This window comes from Chelmon rostratus, chromosome 5 (genome assembly GCF_017976325.1).
Source record: "Chelmon rostratus isolate fCheRos1 chromosome 5, fCheRos1.pri, whole genome shotgun sequence".
In the NCBI taxonomy this organism is placed as follows: Eukaryota; Metazoa; Chordata; class Actinopteri; order Chaetodontiformes; family Chaetodontidae; genus Chelmon; species Chelmon rostratus.
The window spans coordinates 26,824,653-26,845,238 of record NC_055662.1 but is presented as its reverse complement, the minus strand read 5'-3'; the positions used below and the strand labels follow the sequence as shown (position 1 = coordinate 26,845,238).

At 45.5% G+C, this 20,586-nt stretch overlaps 1 protein-coding gene across 2 annotated transcripts; it reads left to right on the top strand.

Moving 5' to 3' along the window:
- Positions 1-58: 58 nt before the first annotated feature.
- On the top strand, positions 59-9,371 carry arrdc3a (arrestin domain containing 3a). Of its 2 annotated transcripts, none has more exons than XM_041937214.1 (8): positions 59-562; positions 2,363-2,444; positions 2,564-2,711; positions 2,858-2,960; positions 4,983-5,239; positions 5,830-5,986; positions 6,082-6,224; positions 6,346-9,371. In XM_041937214.1, the coding sequence occupies exons 1-8, from the start codon at positions 283-285 to the stop codon at positions 6,412-6,414; spliced, it is 1,239 nt and encodes a 412-aa protein (XP_041793148.1). In that variant the 5' UTR covers positions 59-282; the 3' UTR covers positions 6,415-9,371. The 2 variants fall into 2 exon arrangements, with proteins under 2 accessions (XP_041793148.1, XP_041793150.1); XM_041937216.1 differs by having other exon boundaries at positions 424-562; positions 2,292-2,444.
- Positions 9,372-20,586: the final 11,215 nt, after the last annotated feature.

The following is a 20,586-nucleotide window of genomic DNA, read 5'->3' as shown; positions in this document are numbered from 1 at the left end:
CACAGCCCGTCGCTTAAAGTGAGCTGAGCCACGGGGGTTTCCTTGTCTTTGACTGGAGACCAACAAGCAGAGAGGCGGATGATAACAGCAGCCCTTGCTGTTATTCAGCCATCACACATCTCAATGAACTGCTCGCAGAGAAGCCACTGATCGTGCCTCCTGCTTCGTGCAGGGCAGAGATACTGATCAGTGTCTGAGAACTGCATCTCTTTTTCATATGAGATTATTTTTTCATAGACTCCTTTTCTATCTCCAGGTCTCCGTAGCCTCTCTCTTTCCACCATGGTGCTAGGAAAGATAAAGAGCTTCACAGTGAGCTACGACTGTCTCAATGACAGCAACGTCCCCGTTTTCTCCAGCGGGGACTGCGTCTCAGGGAGGGTGGTCATCGAAGTCACCGGAGAAATCCGCGTCAAGTCTCTCAAAATCCACGCCAAAGGATTTGCAAAAGTTCGTTGGACTGAATCGAGAAACGCTGGATCCAACACTGCCTACACGCAAAACTACACGGAAGAAGTGGAATATCTGAATCACAGAGATATTTTGATTGGACACGAGAGAGGTAAGAGAGGTGGTTTATGTCATTTTCTAGAAGTTTTAGAGAAACTGAGTGTGGGATGCTCTTTGTGCTGGTCGGGGATCAGGTTCACTGGAGGATGCTGTTGCCCTGGATGTCACAAACTGACAATATAGAATATTAGGCATAATATAAAGATGGATAACTGTCGTGTTTCAGCCTCCTTTTGTGGTGCTGTTGGTGTGTGTTTTTGCGACATGATGCCAGATGCAGCTTGTTTGTGTCAAGGTGTCAGAATGAATGACAGCGGTGTTTTTCACAGTAATCCAAGTGCAAAACAAGGCTTTTGCTCCATTTTTGAGACTCGGGGCGACAGAGAAATAGGCTGCGGTGATGGCCTGCGGCTCCGGGGAGGATTTTCAGCGCAGAAACGCATCATATCTGCCGTTTCTTTGTAGCTTTTCTGAAGTTTCCACCCATTGTTCAAAGCGGTTCAATCCTGTTCAGAAAACTGGAGCTGGAAGGGGCGGGGGCAGCGCTCGTGCCCCTCCCTCGCCCGTCTGTCATTGGCTTAGGTGCTCATGTGTGGCCAATGACATCACTCTCCGACAGAGAGTGACAGAAAATTCTGCAACTTTTTAATTAAGAAAACACCTGCAAAACGGGAGTTAATTAACCTGTGGCGTGAGTGGAAATAAAAGCTGCGCAGCGACATACTGAAGCTTTATGTCCGTTTAAACACCCTCAACCTGCACATAACGTGTTTTTCTGTGATATTATAACGCTGAATTGGGCTTTATTGTCAGCCTCTGCGCGCTTGAGACGCATGTCCCAACACAAATGGTGTCCCCTTCATCCGCAGGCTGGTGGATGTTTTTCATGAGGTATTTTGGGTGCAGCTTTCCGTCCATCTCTAACGCTGAATGTACATGTAGTTTGCGGTCCGATCTGCAGCAGCCTGTGCAGCAGGTGAGCCAGCTGTCATTTTGCTCCACACTTATGTTAAACTGCGCAGCAAATTGTTCACCACCAGCGGCGTCAAACGGTTTAAACTGAGGAGATGCGCCGTTGCGGCGATGCTCGCAGGCTGTTTGCGCAGCCGGAGCGGATGCGAGCGGCGGTCTGCTCTGGTCGGGTCGGGCTGCTCGTCGTGGCTGCGGTGTCGCACAGTGAATGCGTAATGAGAGCAGAGCGGCTGTGGGAAGCTGCTCGCACCGGTTTAGGCCGGTCTCCTCCTGCTGGAGTCTGCCGTTTGACTGACAGCTCCGCACTTGTTTACCACAGGCTGCTGCTCGGGGGAGGGAGTGCTGAGCTGGCAGAAGCTCGCCCGGCCTGTCGACGCGGCTCTTCGAAGCGCACTCTTGATGCTTTATATAAAAAAAGAATGAACAAATATTTTTATCATTTGCAGCATTTTCTGTAGCAGGATGACGACGCCAAATTGTCCCCCTTCTGAAAAAACATTTTTTATTTCAGAGATAAATAGAATTGATCCTTGTTAGTGAGAGCTTTATGTGCTGAATGGGATTTTGTTGTGGCTCCATAAAGGACAGCCCCCCCCATCATATCTTATTTTATATATTTAAGATCCACTTCTTCGTTCGTACAAAAGCACAATGTTACACGCTCAGTTTCTGGCACCTCAGACGATCAACTTCTTTGGTGTGCCCTAAATATTATTCAATTATTCATTCACATCCAGACAGATATGATAGTAAAATCCCTTTATTCTCTTTTGTCTCCCCCACCCTGTGTTTTTTGGTATGACTTTCAGATGCCTTCGTAGAGCATTTTACCCAGGTACGGTATACATGTGTTTGGAATATTGTCCTCCTTGTGTTTCAGATGATGACAACTCCGAGGAAGGACTCACCACTATCCATTCAGGAAGACATGAGTATGCATTCAGCCTCGAGCTTCCACAGACGTAAGTGGCTGTTTTAGTTAGAGATTAAACACAGATACCATCGTTATGCAGCTGCAGCGTACGTCAGCTTTGGAACGCTCATGTAACCTCTCTCGTCTTCTTGCTCGTCTTTACTGCAGACCTCTGGCTACCTCTTTCGAAGGGAAGCACGGCAGTGTGCGCTACTGGGTGAAGGCAGAACTCCACAGGCCATGGCTCCTGCCCATGAAGACCAAGAAGGAATTTACAGTCTTTGAGCACATTGACATCAACACTCCATTATTGCTGGTGAGTTCTTCTGAAGCAGCCTGGGGCATTGAGCAAATGGAAAGATCAACATCGAATGAGTTAAAGTGTGATCCTGTTGTGGCTGACAACCTGATGGATAGCAGGAACGGACATTATTATTATTAACCCTTTTCCTCTTTCTTCAGTCACCACAGGCCGGCACGAAAGACAAGACGCTTTGCTGTTGGTTCTGCACCTCAGGTCCCATTTCCCTAAGTGCCAAAATTGAAAGGAAGGGATACACCCCAGGTGAGAATAAGTTCATGATAAGCTTTTTGAGCATTCAATCGTTCGCAACTGGACCTCGTCAGTTTGTCTTAGATGTTTCCCCTCTCATCCGAGCAGGCTTCATCAGTTCATGCGCACCAGACTAGATAGGACAGCTCTAGTCCAATGCAATGGTGTTAGGTTCAAGTATTTATCCCCTGAGTGAGGCCAACCCCCAAAACCAAGAATGGTATCACTCTATTGTGAGGCAAACGATCGCCCCATTAAGGCGGGGTAGGGTGCAACCCTTGGATGTCAACGACAGTCGTTTGCCTCGTTAGTGTCCCATTGTTGTCATTGGGAGGCTCCTTGTGCCATGTGTGAATGGCTTTGTTGTTTATTTTCAGAGACTAAATCTTTGAATCTCTTTGGGAGAGATGAAAGGACAGCATTGTATGTGGGAGATAGGTGGTGTCTCAGACCTCCCCCTCTGTTCAGAGATGGTTTTTCAACCTTGACATAGATGGCTTCTCTTACTCCTCTTTCAAACCATCTGTCTTCTCTGTACAAGATATGCACATTTTTATCCTCAAAGGAGTGTGCTTTCTCCTTGAGATGCAGGTAAACAGCTGAGTCTAGACCTGAAGAGTTAGCCCTTCTGTGTTGTGCCATGCGTCTGCTCAGTGGCTGTTTGGTTTCCCCAATATACAAGTCTGTGCATTCCTCACTGCACTGGACCACATACACCACATTGTTCTTCTGAGTGTGAGGTGTCCGGTCTTTGGGGTGCACCAGCCTTTGTCTGAGAGTGTTCCCAGGTTTGAAATGTACCGGGATGTTGTGTTTGTTAAAGATTCGCCTGAGTTTCTCTGATGCACCCGACACATATGGAATGACGATGTTATGCCGTCTGTCCCTCTTTTCTTCCTCTGTCACCCTGTTCTTTCTGGAAGCAGCTGAACTTTTCACAAAGGACCAGCTGGGATAACCACAGGTTTTGAGGGCACCCCTCAGGTGTTTGTGTTCCTTGTCCCTTGCCTGTTGGCTGGTTGGAACATTATCAGCTCTGTGTTGGAGAGTTCTGATAACACCTAGTTTGTGTTCCAGTGGGTGATGAGGGTCAAAAAGGAGGTACTGGTGTGTGTGAGTGGGTTTTCTGTAAACCCCAATATGGAGGCGCCTGTTCTCTCCAATGTGGACATCACAGTCCAAAAAAGGCAAACTCATGTCCTTGACATCCTCTCGAGTGAATTTGATGTTCTTGCCCACTGAGTTAATGTGCTCGGTGAAGGCTTGCACTTCTTGGCTTTGGATTTTTACCCATGTGTCATCCACATATCTGCACATTTTTATCCACTCCTTTGAGGATAAAAATGTGCATATCTTGTACAGAGAAGACAGATGGTTTGAAAGAGGAGTAAGAGAAGCCATCTATGTCAAGGTTGAAAAACCATCTCTGAACAGAGGGGGAGGTCTGAGACACCACCTATCTCCCACATACAATGCTGTCCTTTCATCTCTCCCAAAGAGATTCAAAGATTTAGTCTCTGAAAATAAACAACAAAGCCATTCACACATGGCACAGGGAGCCTCCCAATGACAACAATGGGACACTAACGAGGCAAACGACTGTCGTTGACATCCAAGGGTTGCACCCTACCCCGCCTTAATGGGGCGATCGTTTGCCTCACAATAGAGTGATACCATTCTTGGTTTTGGGGGTTGGCCTCACTCAGGGGATAAATACTTGAACCTAACACCATTGCATTGGACTAGAGCTGTCCTATCTAGTCTGGTGCGCATGAACTGATGAAGCCTGCTCGGATGAGAGGGGAAACATCTAAGACAAACTGACGAGGTCCAGTTGCGAACGATTGAATGCCCAAAAAGCTTGACCTGGATGAATGAGAATATTCACAGGCAAGTTCATGATAACCTTGTTTGTCATCTATTAACCAGATCACTGCACTGACTAGTAATCACACCCTAGATAAAAAGAGGATTTTTGATAAAAATGTAGAGAAACTTCAGTTAAGATCTCCCCTACACTCTCAAATTCTCCAGGAGAGTCGATCCAGATCTTTGCAGAGATTGAGAACTGCTCATCCCGCATGGTGGTGCCAAAGGCAGCCATCTACCAGACCCAGACCTTCTATGCCAAAGGGAAGATGAAGGAGGTCAAGCAGCTGGTGGCCAACCTGCGGGGAGAGTCTCTGTCCTCGGGCAAAACGGAGACCTGGAGCGGCAAGATGCTGAAGATCCCACCTGTCTCACCCTCCATCCTGGACTGCAGCATTATCAGGGTGGAGTACTCCCTCATGGTGAGTGCAGTCTTACTGTATTTTAGCTACTCCCACATCCCACTTGAACATACAGCACAACTGACCTAGACACACAAGTGTTTCAGCCTTTATTACAGTCTGCTCATATTCCTCCTTATTATCACCGTTACTCGGCACCATCACCAGTACAGAATCCGTATTTCCCAGTAAGCCAATAACTCTCCTGGTAAAGAACCTGGCTGACTCAGCCCACATTGCCAAATCTGGGCCTTGGATTGCACCAGGTGTTCTCTTCACATGCTGCTAAGAGCATTAGCCCAGAATATCTTTGGTAACACCTGCCCTGAGGGTGCTTATAACCTCTTTACCTTGCAACCAGACAGGAACCAGACAAGAGCTCTACCTTGCATTAGCAACCGACGTCAAGACATTGACCCACATATTGCTGAATAACTGCACAACCCATTTAGTCCTGACGTTTATCTTATAGAGGTATAAAAGGCTGTTTCAGTTCGTGCTGAATGCTCAGCTCCAAAGTCCTTTACTTACTACAATGCAGCACATTTATCACACCTCCAGAATGACTTACATATTCTGACCCACTGTGACGTTTTCATGTCCGCGCTCAGGTATATGTGGACATACCTGGGGCGATAAACCTGTCCTTGAACCTGCCCCTGGTCATCGGAACCATCCCTCTCCACCCCTTCGGCTCTCGCACCTCCAGCGTCAGCAGCCAGTGCAGCATGAGCTGGCTGGGCATGGGTCTGCCTGAGAGGCCTGAAGGTAGGTTGGATCTCATGGACACGATTCAGATTCACGACTCTGTTCCGAGTGCAGTTACCTCGAATGCTAACATGTGGCTTGCTCGGCCTCTGCAGCTCCTCCAAGCTATGCAGAAATTGTGACAGAAGAGCAGAGGCAGAGCGGCCTGGATGTTCCAGCAGCCCGCGAGGAGCTGGACGGACCTCTCTTCGCCTACATTCACGAGTTCCGCTTCCAGCCCCCACCTCTGTACTCTGAGGTAAGCACCAGATGAAATAGAGGAAAGCATTTGTCCATTTAATTTTCTATTCCAGGCTAAATTAAATCAGCTCGGTTTCATTAAATAAAGCCTCTTTTTCTGCTCCTCCTCTCCACACCAGATCGATCCTAACCCGGATCACGCCAGCCGTACAGAGGAGCGCAGGCTCGACACCTGTCCGTCACGCTGAAGGGTATTCCAGAAATTCCCCCGAGCGACTTGGGGAGCTCAAAGGAACCTGCTTGCAAGGCTCAGCTTTGTATATTCTTCTCCAACAGCAGCGCTCACACAGCGCTGTTGACATCCAGAGAAAAGTATCCAACCAACCAACAAAGACTTGGACAAATACCCACAGTTGAGTTGGGTTGGACAAATCTCTTCCTGCCTTCCCTCAGCGAGAGGACCAGGAGTCAACGAGTTTGGGGTGTCACTTCCTTCCTGTGTCAGCCTGCCAAGGGCTGACTCTGTACAGATGAACACATGATGAGTCTGTATGAAAAACCCCACCAGTAGCGAGAGCCCCGCTGATAGTATTGACAGCGACGAGGACGAATCAGCAAGGCTCGGCCTGCCAAGCTCCTCTTTCACCCTTGATTCTTCTGTACTCATGGCACATAAGGACGTGGCTCCTCACACAAAGGGCAGGACTAATCATGTCCAGACTTCAGCAGAATCACCTAAAGAAAACAGGATGAAGAGAGAAAAACAAACGGCGCTCTAACCACCGTAGTCTGTATGAATGAAAGCATTCAGCGGCAGCGGTCAACTGCAGAGCAAAGACTGTGTCCTCCTGCCTCATTTGGGATTTTGTTTTGCACATTTTATTCTTTACTTGAGTTGTGTGGCTCCATTTAATGAGAATAGAGAAAAAAAATCACTAATAGTTTCAGCCAGTGTGTTTCAGCCTTGTTATGCGCCAGACTGAGAATATGAGACTGCAGGCTTAACTTTCAAGACTTTCATCTGCATAACTTTGAGCAGCGCTGAGAACAGGATTTGATTTTGGAAAAAAAAGACTGAAAAGGGCAAGAACAATGCACTGAATTTGTTAAAGCTGTTTAAGACTTTTCTTTTTCTCCTTATGACATTTCCTCAGTGACTTATAACAACTAGACTGGACTTTTACTACAACTGCAGCACACTATCTCCACCTGGAAGCTCTTTAAGATGTTGCCTCCTCAGCTTGGATCCAGGTGTGGCTTCCCTCCTTCTTTTTTAGGTTACTTCTGTTATTCTCTGCTCATATTTAGCTCCAATCATAGACTAGCTTTTAGCCTTTTTTGTGTTGAGGTTGCTCTGGATTTGGACTAGGGGGTTGCAGACTTGCATTTGCCACTCAAATTGTAGCTGAATAGAAAAGTGTGAGTCTGTGTGTGTGCGTGAGACAAAGAGGGTGGTACATCGTGGAGGGACTCGCCTCACCCGAATTGCCTGCAGCCCCTCTACTCCTAATCTCAGGGCAAGCCAGGCTTGCATTACTGCCCAAAAAGCACTGTCTCAGGTGGTCTTCTCACTTGCCAAACGGTTGGAAAAAAGAGAAACAGTTAATAGGTTTTCTTTTAAATTGCACTGTTAAAAATAATGAAGTTGTTAAAAATAATGAGTTTTTCCTTTTTAACTACCACAACGAGAGAATAGTCCTGCAGAGAAGTAAGGCAGCTTTCTGAGATTAATCACATTCCCTTTTTGTCCTGCTGCACTTGCCCAGTTCATCCAACCAACAGTTCGATTTTACCAGACCAGTGAAGCCAGAATGCTCGCTATAAAAAAAAAAGAAGGAAAAAGAGGAACGACACTGCTCCTGCGTTTGAAGGAGCAAACCCAGCGCAAAGGCAAAGCTGGGGACGTTGCTGAACTTCTGTTGAGACTGGTCAGAACAAGTAGTAGTAGGTTGACATGAGTAATACATTGGTTTTCGAACTCATTCAACACAACAGACCAGCTGCAACAGAGGTTTGACATAGTCAAGAAAAATAAAAAGCAGCACTTTTTTGATAAGAAAATAAGAGAAAACCAGCATTCAGTGGTGAAGGTCTGGAGAAAAACAATTTGGTACTAACCGCGTTATGCTAAAGGATTTTTCAGTAAAGCAGTGTTGTGTAGGACGTTAATGCATTATTTCATTTTTTTTTCAAAGATTAGTGACTTTTTCTAAGTTTACATTTTAAACGTAGCTGACACCAGTTTGTATGTGTTGTGCGTGTGTGTGTGTGTGTATGTGCGTGCACGCTCTTATCGAGATCCAGCTGCAACTAAAAACACAGCTTCTGACCGTAATCGACAAACTGCAGATTATTAAAGTGATCTTATCTTAGTGGCCTTGACACAGAAAAGACCTGATCATGATTCTTCATTCTTCAGTGTCAACGTTAACTCTTGTTCTCCTTTTTATTATGTCTGTACACATCTGCGTGTTTTTAGACCTTTCCATGTTTATTCAAAAGGACAAAAAGGGAAGAGGGGGAAAAAAAAGTCCTTTAGAAGCGAGTGTTTAAAAATTTCTGAAGCTGATGAGGGTTGATTCAAACCTTCTTTTTTTTCATGCATTTCTGGGCATTGGTTTAGTTTGCTTCCTAGTTTATCAAGCAACCTTCCTGAGTTAGTCTCTCTGATCCCCCTCAGGCCTGGGGGTGGCAGCTGTTGATCAGCCCCCTCCCCTGCTCTGAGAAACATTTAGGTAACATGGGATAGCAGGCAAACTGCTTCTTCCACAGTTAACCCTGTGCTATCCTGTTCTATTTGTTTGCAGTTCCTTGTTTGGATTTTATCTTAGGGAAATTGAATCAAGCTACACGGTAATGAATAAGCTTACATACTTGTTTCAGGTTGGTCAATTCCATAGTCCATTTGGTTGGACCTCAGAGTAGTCCAGTGTCAAAACTAAGCTAAACTCCTGACCTAATAAAGGCAGGGACTGAAATGTTCAGAGATGAAGAACCTGGGAGACGGGATCTGAAACATTTTAGAAACAAAGTGCAATATCACTCACTGAATTTTCTTCATTCTCCATTTGTATGTTTGTTTTTATCTTTTTTTTGTCCGTTAATCATGACGATGTATAGATATTCTATGAATATACTATTTTCTGAATGATTTAACCTTTTGTCTAGTTCTTCCTTTTGATTTGAATAAACTTTTTGTTCTAAATTACAATGAGCTGTGACTGTTTTGTCTCAGACTGAAGAGTTTTATCAGTGCACACTACACGCTTTGTGTTAATAAACTTACATATATATTCATATAATGCATATAATAAAACTAAACTAAAATATATATATAATAAAACAGAATGGACCTAATCTTTTTGGACATATACACAATTGAAAACAGCACAAAGACAATATATTTGATGTTTGACCTCATCAACTTGATTTTTTGTAAATATCTGCTTATTCTGAATTTGTTGTTGGAACACATTTCAACCAAGTTGTGACAGGAGCAAGAAAAGACTGGGAAAGTTGTGGAGCGCTCCAAAAACACCTGTTTGGATCATTCCACAGGTAAACAGGTTGATTGGTAACAGGTGATAGTATCATGATTGGGTATGAAAGGAGCATCCTGGAAAGGCTCAGTGATTCACAGCGAGGATGGAGAGAGATTCACCACTTTGTGATCACATGATTGGATAAAGGATGTTACTACGTGGGCTCAGGAACACTTCATTGCGTTCTGTTTGTATATCTGTTTTACACACACCAACTTTTTGGAATCTGGGTTGTATATACTTTAACTTCGACCTTTGTTTGGTCTGAGCATCAATCTTTGACAGAGCGCCAACACAACATCCTTTCAACTGAAAAGCAAACAGAGTTAAAATGAGCTCCAAATGATTAATCATTACCCACTGCTTTACCCTCAGAGAAAACTATTTTATTTGGGTCATGACAGCTTCAGATTAGAAGCACACAGGTTGCCACTCTGCTGGACCCAGATTATCTTCTAAAAATTAGTACAACACTGCCCCTGCAGGTGGTTTAAAAACTGCACCTGGCCTTGCTGCCAGAAAGTTGCACGACAGGAAAGCCCAAAGACATTAAACAAGACTAACTTTCATCAAAAGCAGCAAGACATTACCATCTTGTTGTAAAATACACTTAAATTTAAAGTGTGTATCAGATAGTTGACATAAATCCCCAAAGCCGAGACAAATGTGGCACAGAGGGCTCAGGGTTTAGTCCTCTTTTCATTCTGTTTGCACGTGTCCACACGGGTACTGACCAAAGTTTCCAGAGGTAACCGGGGATTCCTCAGGGCAGACGAGGGGAGGCAAAGAGGGAAAAACTGCACTTTCCTCTTTGCTTAAGTGCCACTTATGTGAATTATGTGGCTGCTTCAGGTCTGAGTGAGTCAGGCTGCCAAATAATTTACTCACAGTCTTCTTACCTCATATTAGAGGCTCTTTTGCTTTTATTGATGGAGAAAGTTAATAAAGCTCATGTCCCTCAATTCAGATGATGCTGAAATTGCAGAGCATGTCTCTTAACGCTGACCAGGCAGGGTTAGCTGTTGAAATCTTATTAAATGTAGACATTTTATGACAAACCAGATGCTAATTATGATCTAGTGTGTCAAAACATAAAAAAGAATGATAATTTGCTGTTTTGCTGAAAAGACGTCTGGATGAGTCACAGCACCCCTCTCTATGACAGGCAGTGAAACCTAATACGGGATGAGGGCTACAGGCCAAGTGAACCACAGTCACAGGTCAACATACAGCAAAATACATGATTTATTGATCCCTGCTGAATGATGCATGAGCAAGAGCGGACTTGCTGGCCTGCTGCAGAGCACCGATGGAGGAGGTATCAGCATGATTTGTTGACGTATTTCTCAAGTCTTATTTGACCAAATGTGTTAACATTTACTTTTATTTTGATAGATATTACCTTGATTTGTTTCAGGTTGAAGTACAAACTAACTTGCACAGATTGCAACTTTTAATCTTTAAATAGCGCCGCTCTCATTCTGGTACCAGTTTGTCTACGGATGACCTATTTCTAATGTCCAACAGTCAGTTTCGTGAGCAGTAAATCAATTTTACTTGTAGCCTATCGACTTTCGTATTACGTCAAACCCGGTTTTGTACTAATTGATTTTGTTGGAAATTACAACTGTGCGCTGTGGGTAGTCAAGCTAGAACCAAACGCGCAGAGTGATCTCTGAGAAGGCATGCGTGTCACTGCAGTTGCATAACTGAAGCTGGCAGTTTTTGATATCTAAATGTCCTCTGTGACGCAGGAGCCTGCAGTCAGGATGGAAAAACTGCTTCTAAACCTTTACCCACAACTGATGTGTTAATACAAAGTGACAGCTGATCAACATTACTGCACGTTTTTTTGTACATTATCAGTTTAAAGCAGCATCAGTGATGACTCAGCAGCCTTGTCAGCTTTGACCAAGCACTTCAGCGTCCCTTTGTCCCCTCCCCTCCCCCTTTGACTTTTGTGGACCCAGGCCTTTGTGGGTGTCTGACCCCTGCGGATTGAAAAAAAGGAGGAGGGGATTATTGAGGGACGGCATAGATTGGGGCGGCGTGCATGCATGTGTGTGCGGTGGGAGTGTTGATTAGCAAGTGCTGACGCTACGCAGGCCTCAGCTGTTTCCTCTCACCGGCTAATCCCACTACCCAGAAGCCCCTGTGATCCAGAGGTTCTCGGCAGCTAGCTGTGACCAGGCACGTTCAGCACGGACGGGGAGGGTTGGACTGAGGCCCCCGTACGCCTGCTTGCCAGTGCCACATCATCACTGTGACATAATAGAAATACACACACACACACACATCTCTGCACTGAGGCATGAGCCCACACATTCCTCTAAACAATGGAACGACCAATATTCCTACAGGTCTGAAAATGCTATGCAGGAGCAGACCCACAGAGAGGGACGTGACTTAATAAATGTGTTGCTGCTGCTGTTTAATTAAAACCAGAGAAGTCTGACATCCACATGTGTGAATCAGCTCACAGGAATTTCTCTGGCATCCAAAATAATACATGAGTCCCATAAAACATGTCAGACATTAGTGATTTAGCTGCTTTGAAGACTTCCTGCTCATGCAGTCTGACCTCTGAGCAGGCAGCCTGACCTCTGCAGCTGATAACTTGAATAATTGACAGAATGGAGCTCCTGTTAAGTTATCATTAACACACAAAGTCTCACTGCTTTGCATCAAACATTAATTATTCTTCAACTTGTTTACAAAATGAAGCTACTGGGAAAGTTCAAGAAGGTACAAGGAAGATCTCTGACACACACATCATGTGTCTCTAAGAACCTAATCTAATCATTTTTATTCAGTTTTCTGTCTGTGGTTATTCCTGAACCAGTTGTTTTGCAACCATTTTTATGGTTAAGCCCAGAACCACCAGAGTGCAATTATTTTCTTTCCATGGACAAAAACCTCTGACTGGTGTGTTCTTTTCCTTCTCGTCCTGACGCCAAATCAAAACCTCCCTGCTAACTTAACTCTATAGCACTCTATAGGCCATCCTCTTTACTGTAATCATAGCCTTTCAATCCTCCTCCATCCCAGCACCCCCACCAGGGTCCAGGACCTCAGCTGGCTGAGCATCGTAGGCCATAGCTCACCTTCGAGTTCATCATCTCACCCACACAAACTCATCTGCAACATTAGTCGCGTATTAAAGGATTAATGCCAAATTATTTAGCGTGAAACTGCAAATATTTTTCATTTCAAAAGTTTAAGCACTGGAGTCTTCAAGTTTACATCACACTTGTATAAGTTGCATATCTGGATTGGCTGCCAAATGAGTTGTGATGCATTAGAAACAGAATCAGGAATGACACCTACTGACTTTTAGAATATCTGTGTTTGCAGGATATATATCCTGCAGAAAATGCATCAAGGACACAGTCACTAGCCATTAACTTTGTCTTCAGCCCTTCCTAACATACACTCTCATGCACAGCATGCAGCATTGCTCTCCATCTGTTGTGAGTACAGACTCGCTCTGTTTTTCTCATCGGGCACAAAGAAAGGAACAGAGATACAGCTACAGATAGACTGAACGGAGGCGGAGGAGGGGGAGCAAGGCTTTTTTTTTTCAAGGGCTTTTTCTTCATGATCTTTCTCGGCAGCTGGTTCATTCCAGTTTGAAGCGCTTCTGCGTGAGGAGGCTGACAGCAGAGGCTGATGCTTTTTCGTCACTGAAAGCCAGGCTGTTTTTTGACCTTGCCAGGAACAAATTGTTTACCTTCACTGAATGCCCCACATTGGACAGCTGAAAGAGAGAATAATTTACCATGACACAAGCAGGGACCTCTCCCTTTGCTTTATTAGCCCTGCTGTAATTTCATGTTAACAGAGAGAAGACATAAAGATGAAGCTCGCGAACACCTTTCATGCCTGCACCTTGTCTCTGTCAACATGGCTTTTCACTGCAGAAGCATTTTAAATGCATATTGATGCAGTGCATGCATGTAAGCAGCAGCTGCTGCACTTAACAGTATGTGTCACTTGTCAGTTTTTAGACTGCTTGACTCTAAGTTAGTCCCTCCATGAAAGACAGATGTCAGATTCCTCTTCTAAGCTCAGCCTCAAGTCTCCAAAGTCTGTCTTCACATCACTAATGTGTCACGCTTTCTACGTAGCAAACAAGCTGTAATTGCCGTCCTTTTAAAGATAGAGGAAAAATCGCTATGGCTAGAAGTAGCAGTGGTGCAACATGCTGGTAATATACGGACTCAGTATAATTTATGATGATGGTGCTAATTGAAAATCCTTTTAAATATCCTCAGTGGAGCTGCATGGCCTGCTGTGGCCCTCCGTGTTTAGTATGGACAGGAACCTGATAGCCAGAGTGACACTGTGCTATGTTCCCATGCCAGGACTCCCATCCCTGCCATACCAAAGTCCCAGCATGGTCAGCATTCCACCTCCGACCATCAATCCTCTACGCACACACACATACACACACACATGCACACACACAGCACTCTACTGGCATGCTTGCAACTCTTACGCAGCACACGTTCTGGACCTCGCTGTTACTACTATTGGGAAAAGTCCTGAAGAGTTTGCATCTCCTCCGGCAATGGCAAAAAAAAGATGTAGTTAAAGGAAGGGGTCAGGTTCAAGGTACTGGACATGTGTGTATGTATGGATGTATGTACTAAATGGGAAATCTTGATCTTTAAATGCACGTCTGAGACACAAGAGGAGACAGTGTGTAAATCCAGCCCTGAAGTGACTGCTGTAACTGAGCAGCGGGGAATGACGTCAGCTTGATTTCTGTTATTCAGGCTGCAGAGGGATTAGAAAGCCTGCAGCTATACTGTTGCACAGATAGGGTGTCAGCTGTGCTCCACCACCTTCATCCCAACCAGCAGAGGTAAACAGAATGCTTTGTCAGGCCTGATTATAATACTTTAAAATCCTGTCAGAGACAGGCCACAAGGGAAAAGTCACAGTTCATTTTTGACAGATTGCATTTGGACAGGTCTGCTCTGCTCTTTCCCTCTCTTTCTTTCTTCGACGGCCAGGGCGACACTACTCATAATGACATTTCTTATCATAACCGTGGTGGAAAGGCTGGTGGCTTCGGGCTCTGTGCATGGACCCAAGGAGAAAAACAAAGTCAGCCTGACATTACTGCCTCTGTGTTCAAAATACATAAAGTTAAGGAGTATACCATGCAGCTCAGATTACTGCATTTCCTCACCGTGGTGAGCGATGCTGGTGCTCTGCTCTCTTTGGGGAGCTCGAGGGGAGGAATGAGAGACATCCTCACCACTGACATTCTCCCCTGTTATGTCACTGAGGATTTGACTCCAGAACACCGTGGGTGAAATTCTGTTGGAGCCTCAAAAAAGATACCATAAAGGAAAGAAACCGCAAAGATATCGCAGTTAATATCTTGTTAAGTCGTGAACTGATTATGTGTCTACATTCATTGCTGTGTCTTAACATACTTTCTGTAATCTCCTTCACCAGTTAATTCATTTAGAGGTATCTGAGAGCAAGGATGCAAGCCGTGGACAGAATAATGTCAGCACTGTTGAAAAATGAGATCCAAGGTGATTCAGGAACTCTAAAGTCCTTTTCTTTGTTTGTTAATAAGCGCTATTAAGTCTATTTGAGGCATTTAAAATGTGATATCTAATGGCAAGCCACCAAATCAAGCATGATTATGCAAGGTGAAACTTGGTGTGCTTTTTATGCAACTCCCTCCTCAAAGTCCTTGGTCACCTTAGCTGAGGAGTGCTGTTTCACCACTTGTCTTATTTTACCCCGCTGGTCCCCTGTGGAAGTCGCTCACTTTCCTTTTTTAGCCACGGCTGACTCATAGCAGCAACCCCGCCCCCCCACCCTCCCCTGCAGCTCCCTTCATACTCCCTGCTCAGCTTTAACTCTCCCTCTCTGTGCCTGCTCAGATTCTCCTGAGTCACAGGGCGCAAAACACCCCCCCCCCCCCCCCACTGTCTCCTTCCCACAGCGACACCCCCCCCCCCCCCAGCCTCTCCCGCCTGAAAAACAACAGGTGCAGCGGGGCCTGCAGAGGGCGGGCTGTCTGGTGGGCATCGTGTCCAAACCCTCCCATCACTGCTCACTGCCATTTCACCCCTCTGCTTCCAAACATCCAATCTGCGGCACCTTCCTCACCCAAATCTCTCTAAACCCTTTCACCTCGCTGCCTGCCCGTCCCTCCACCTTTATCTCTGCACTCGCTCCACCTCTGCCACACTCCGCTCCTCTAATCTTGAACTCCTGCCACTCACCTCCCAGCTGGATGCACATGCTCCCAAGGCAAATTAGCCATTGTCCTCTACAACCTCTCCACAGCACTGAGCTTATCACGAGGACGACCTTCTGCCTCCAAAATAGATTTTTACTTTCAGTTTAAATTGAAGTTTTCCCTCAACTCTCTGCCCCTCACACCTCTCTCTTTACTGTAAGGAATATTGCATTTCTTTACCCACTCTGTGTACTCTTAGTTCTCCTCATCGGCGTGTGATACTCACGCTTTTACAGTGACCATCGTGACCACTCGTGTAGCATCACGCTGCCAAACTTCGCCTGCATTGTAGGTCAAATCGTGCTCTTCGTGTGCCCGTGTTGTTTCTAGGCCATCACGGCTGTTGTGCAGGTTCCAAATGTCACATGGTGTTTCTTCTCTAACCCTGTGTCGAACACCCACTCGGTGATAGCCCGCTGACTCTCAAAATAGCATGGCTGCCTTATCCACAGAGGAAAATGGGGCGAGTTGTACAATACGGCGTCAGAGGGGAAAGTACATATTTACAAGTCTAAAAGGGGTTTTGTTAGCCAGTTAGTTGCAGTGTTTGGAGAAGAGCGGCAACTATATCGATTATGGAGCTGAAGTCAAATGAAACTGCAGTATTTTTCCTTATCTTTACGTCAATTTGCCATAAAACACGCGGCTGTCTGTGTCCGTACTTGTCCATTTTTTGGTACGTTGATGGGTTTGAGGCACTCTGCTCCCTCTTCTATTTTGGGTTTATACTCATGTGTAGCCTTGAGATCTGCTGTTGCTCCGTGAAGACATAAACCCTCTTTATGGCTAAGAGAACTCATAAAAACTTCTCTTTAGTCCCGCTCAAAATAGGCCTGGGACTCTTGCCGTTGATATGAGCTGACATTAAAAATGACCTGGTGGCAGCTCCAGCGGCGTGATTGTTTGTCAGTTGGTAAAACATCCAGTCATTTTTTCACTGAGAACTCTTTGTTATATATCAGGTCAAACTAGAGTTTGTTGGGAGGTTTTAGGTCTTTTGCAAGAATCAAGACGCTATGTTTAGCGAATTAATGCTGTTTTAAAGACTTCAGCTATTAATGGAGCACATTATCAAGAAACACTCAATCAACCCAACATTTGACCAACATCTCAGGTGTAGCATGGTTCGCTGCTGACACCACTTCAATTCCATGTCCTATATGCGTTGCCAGATATCCCGAGACTTCAGCTCATGTTCCAGAAGTTTCCATCCGTCCGTCTGGTCTGAACCGGGGGGGACATTTCCCCGACCCAGTATTTGCTCCTTGGGTTAGACTGTAAACAGCGTGGCCCCCCAACTGCTGACTGTACAGCTGAATCCAGCAGAATGGATAGGTATGACCAGGTGGCTAAACAAGAGGCAAGGCCACACAGACCCACACAATCAAGTCCGAGCACACACACACACACACACACACACACACACACACACACGCATCATTATACAGCTGATTCGTGTGTTCAAATTGTCCCCTAGCAACACTCACGGTTGTGTCCAAATGACAATTTGATGAAAGCCACAAAAGATGTTAATCATAACAAAGTGGGAGCTGCTGAAAGGGCTGATGGGACTTGAGTTGGCTCTGTGACAACAGAGAGCAGGGTTACATAACAGATAAATGACCTGCGACAAGTTGTAATCCCTGAACTTTTCCCATTTGTGGCTGCTGCACAAAAAAAACTTGGATAGCAAGAAGTCAAAATTTGTGCTTCGCTCTCTTGCTAAGTGTCATTTGGGATGACGCGAGAAGATCGAGTCTTCTGTCGGGCCTGCGAGTTTTGGCACAGGTTGAACAGCGGAGACAGAGGGACGTGAGACGAGGCGACGTTCGGTTGGGGAGAGGCTTCGCTGCTTTCTGGAACTTTCTGACACTTATCAAAACTCTTCCTCCCTGCTCCTCTTCTCTCCTCTCCCAGTGATGATCATTGAGTCATGAGGATTCTGGGCTGTGGCTGTTTCAGCTAACTGGCATCAGCCAATAGGAAAAAGGGGTCTGGACCACACCCCTACAAGTTCCACCCATTCTGCACACACACACACACACACACACACACACAATTTTACCCTCCAGTGCCACAAATCAGCAAAAGTGACTTTCTACCTTTTCCTTCAACAAAGTAGCCTCGTTAACTCTGCACCACCCGTCTTCCTGTTACATTTAAAATTGCATCTTTTCATTCACTTTGCCTCTTTAGTGAATGATGTTTATTGTCTCAGGTGTGTTAATTTATAATGCACAGATGTCTGAATTTCTCTAAACAGGCTGGTTTTACTTTGCTTGCACACAAGAGTCACTTCGGGACAAGGGCAGCCCGGTCCGGTCTGCTCCAGTTCTGTGACTCATTTTAATCATTTGGAGGGGCTGCCAGAAAGAAAGAGACTAAAAGGCTTCTCTCATTTCATCTAAATGAGTCAGTTTTTGGCAGGCGGTCTCTCTTCCCTCCAAATAAGCGGAGCCGCAGCAGTGAGTGCTTTGCTCATCGTCACTGCGAGCTGAGCAGACGGAGAGGAATGTGTGACACACATCGGTGCAATCGTCTTCTGACCGGCTCGCCCTGCGCTCGCCATGTGCTCGGCTGCTCGCTGCCTCTGGCTTCTACTCACAGCAGCACCACAATATGTGGTATGGATGGTTTATGAGGTGAACATTACATGTGATCTTTGCACTTAACGTCTTTTATGTGTTTGAACTACATCACTTTGATGCCTATTATATGTTAATATGATAATTATGAAAAATAACTCCTGGTGGAATGGTGGAAAAGGTACAAAACTTCTTATTTATTACTTTCATTATCTTAATGAAAATTACACTTGTGCTTCATATCTGAGTTATTTTCTCCCTCATCACAGAAGCTCCATTGTTTCAGGTCTGTGAGTGCCTCCCTGCCTCCGACCCTCAGATCCTGCCCTGACTGCCTTACATTTGACATTTCATTACGGACACACTACACACAATAACTGATATTGTTCTTGTACTTGTGTCAGAGCCTGACTGAGCCGGTTACTTTGCCTCATGCTGCTGCTGTTGGTGCAGACGAACTGCTGGATCAAACCAGCTGTGACTGGCTGAACACACACAGAGGAACCAGTGTGACATGATGACTGTCTCTCTCTGATGTGTCACTTCCTTTCGATTGGAAAGGTCACATGTCTCTCCGCTGAGGTCACCACTGGTTTTCACTTTCTCCCCACTTCCTCTTTTGCTTGGTTGTTGTCCTCTTCCAACCGTCTGTTATCCTGTTAGGCGTGCCTGTAGATGCTAACAGAACTGCTGTGAGTGATATTTATTGGCAAGATAGCCCGCATTTCCACTTATTGTGCTTAGATTGTGGTATCTATAGAGTGCATCCTCATGCATCCTGAGGTCAGAAAGTGCTCTTTCTCTCCAGGCGAACAACATTTACTCAGTTGAGTGGCAAGGCGATTCGTCCTGAGACCTCAGACCTCACCTAAAGTGAGATTAGAAAATTAAACATAGTGACTAAAGTGGCTGGAAACAGTCTAATGAACAAAATTCTTAAACTCTGCTTTTCAATAATAATAGTATTCACACAACGCAGACGGTGGCGCCGCTGCTGCTGATCGTTTTTATGATTATGAAGAGGATATTAATGATAATAATGGCGTCATGGTGGTGGGGTCACAGTGCTGTAAATGGCCATGAGAGGATGACAGGAAAGCAGCTATCTGTCGCTCACGTGTATCACGCTGTCACAGAAACAGCAACTGCCGGGTGACAAGCAAAAGCTGGTCTCAGCCTGCTCGACCGAGCAATGCACGCCAGGGAGAGAGAGCGAGAGAGGGGGGAGCCAAACAGGGAGAGCCAGAGAGGGAGAGCCAGAGAGGGAGACCAGTAACAGAGTTTGTTTTACTTTACTCCTCACAACAGATAGCTTGCAAGTCTGAAATACGTAAAGCTTGTAATCTCCTTCACGGCACAGATACCAAAGCATGTACACAGTCCCTTTTATGTGCATGCACACACACCAAGTGGCTTTGAGCACAAGCGTGCACGCTCAAGCAGAATCGGGTGTGGTGATGGCTCAGCCAGCAGACATCAGTCCGATGGACGTGACCTGCACCGGAACATAGCGTTGCTTACAGGAAGCAAACAAAAGGCAACTACAACACACACAGCTTTGATCCTATGAGGCTTTTTCATTCAAATGCACACTTGGGGGATAAAAGGGTTGCTAGATGAGTTTCAGGCGCTCAGTGAGGCCTGTGTTTCCAGCAAAACAACTCATCTGTCCAAACGTGATGACTATTTTGGGCTGCTGGGGAGGGGGGGCGGTGTACTATATGGCAACCAGCGGGCTACAGCTGCAGGGTCGACTTTCAAGCACATGAAAGCATATATACAGTAACACACTCACGCACGGGCATGCACTGAGGGCGATACAGCGATTTGCGCGCACTTTTATGTGTAAACACGCGTAAACACATGCATGCCCTCATACATTTAGAGTACACACGCACAAACAAAAACACGGACATACATAAAATACAGATAAGAACAACCGGCAGGATGCCACAAAGGAGACAATCTTGTTTACTCGCCAAACAGACGGCATAGTGAGAACAAGACAGAGTGCCATTTGCA

Coding starts and splice junctions, on each gene's coding strand:
- arrdc3a (XM_041937214.1), top strand. CDS start 283: ATGGTGCTAGGAAAGATAAAGAGCTTCACAGTGAGCTACGACTGTCTC. Junction 5,240..5,829: donor GGGTGGAGTACTCCCTCATG/GTGAGTGCAGTC, acceptor GTCCGCGCTCAG/GTATATGTGGACATACCTGG. Junction 5,987..6,081: donor TCTGCCTGAGAGGCCTGAAG/GTAGGTTGGATC, acceptor CGGCCTCTGCAG/CTCCTCCAAGCTATGCAGAA.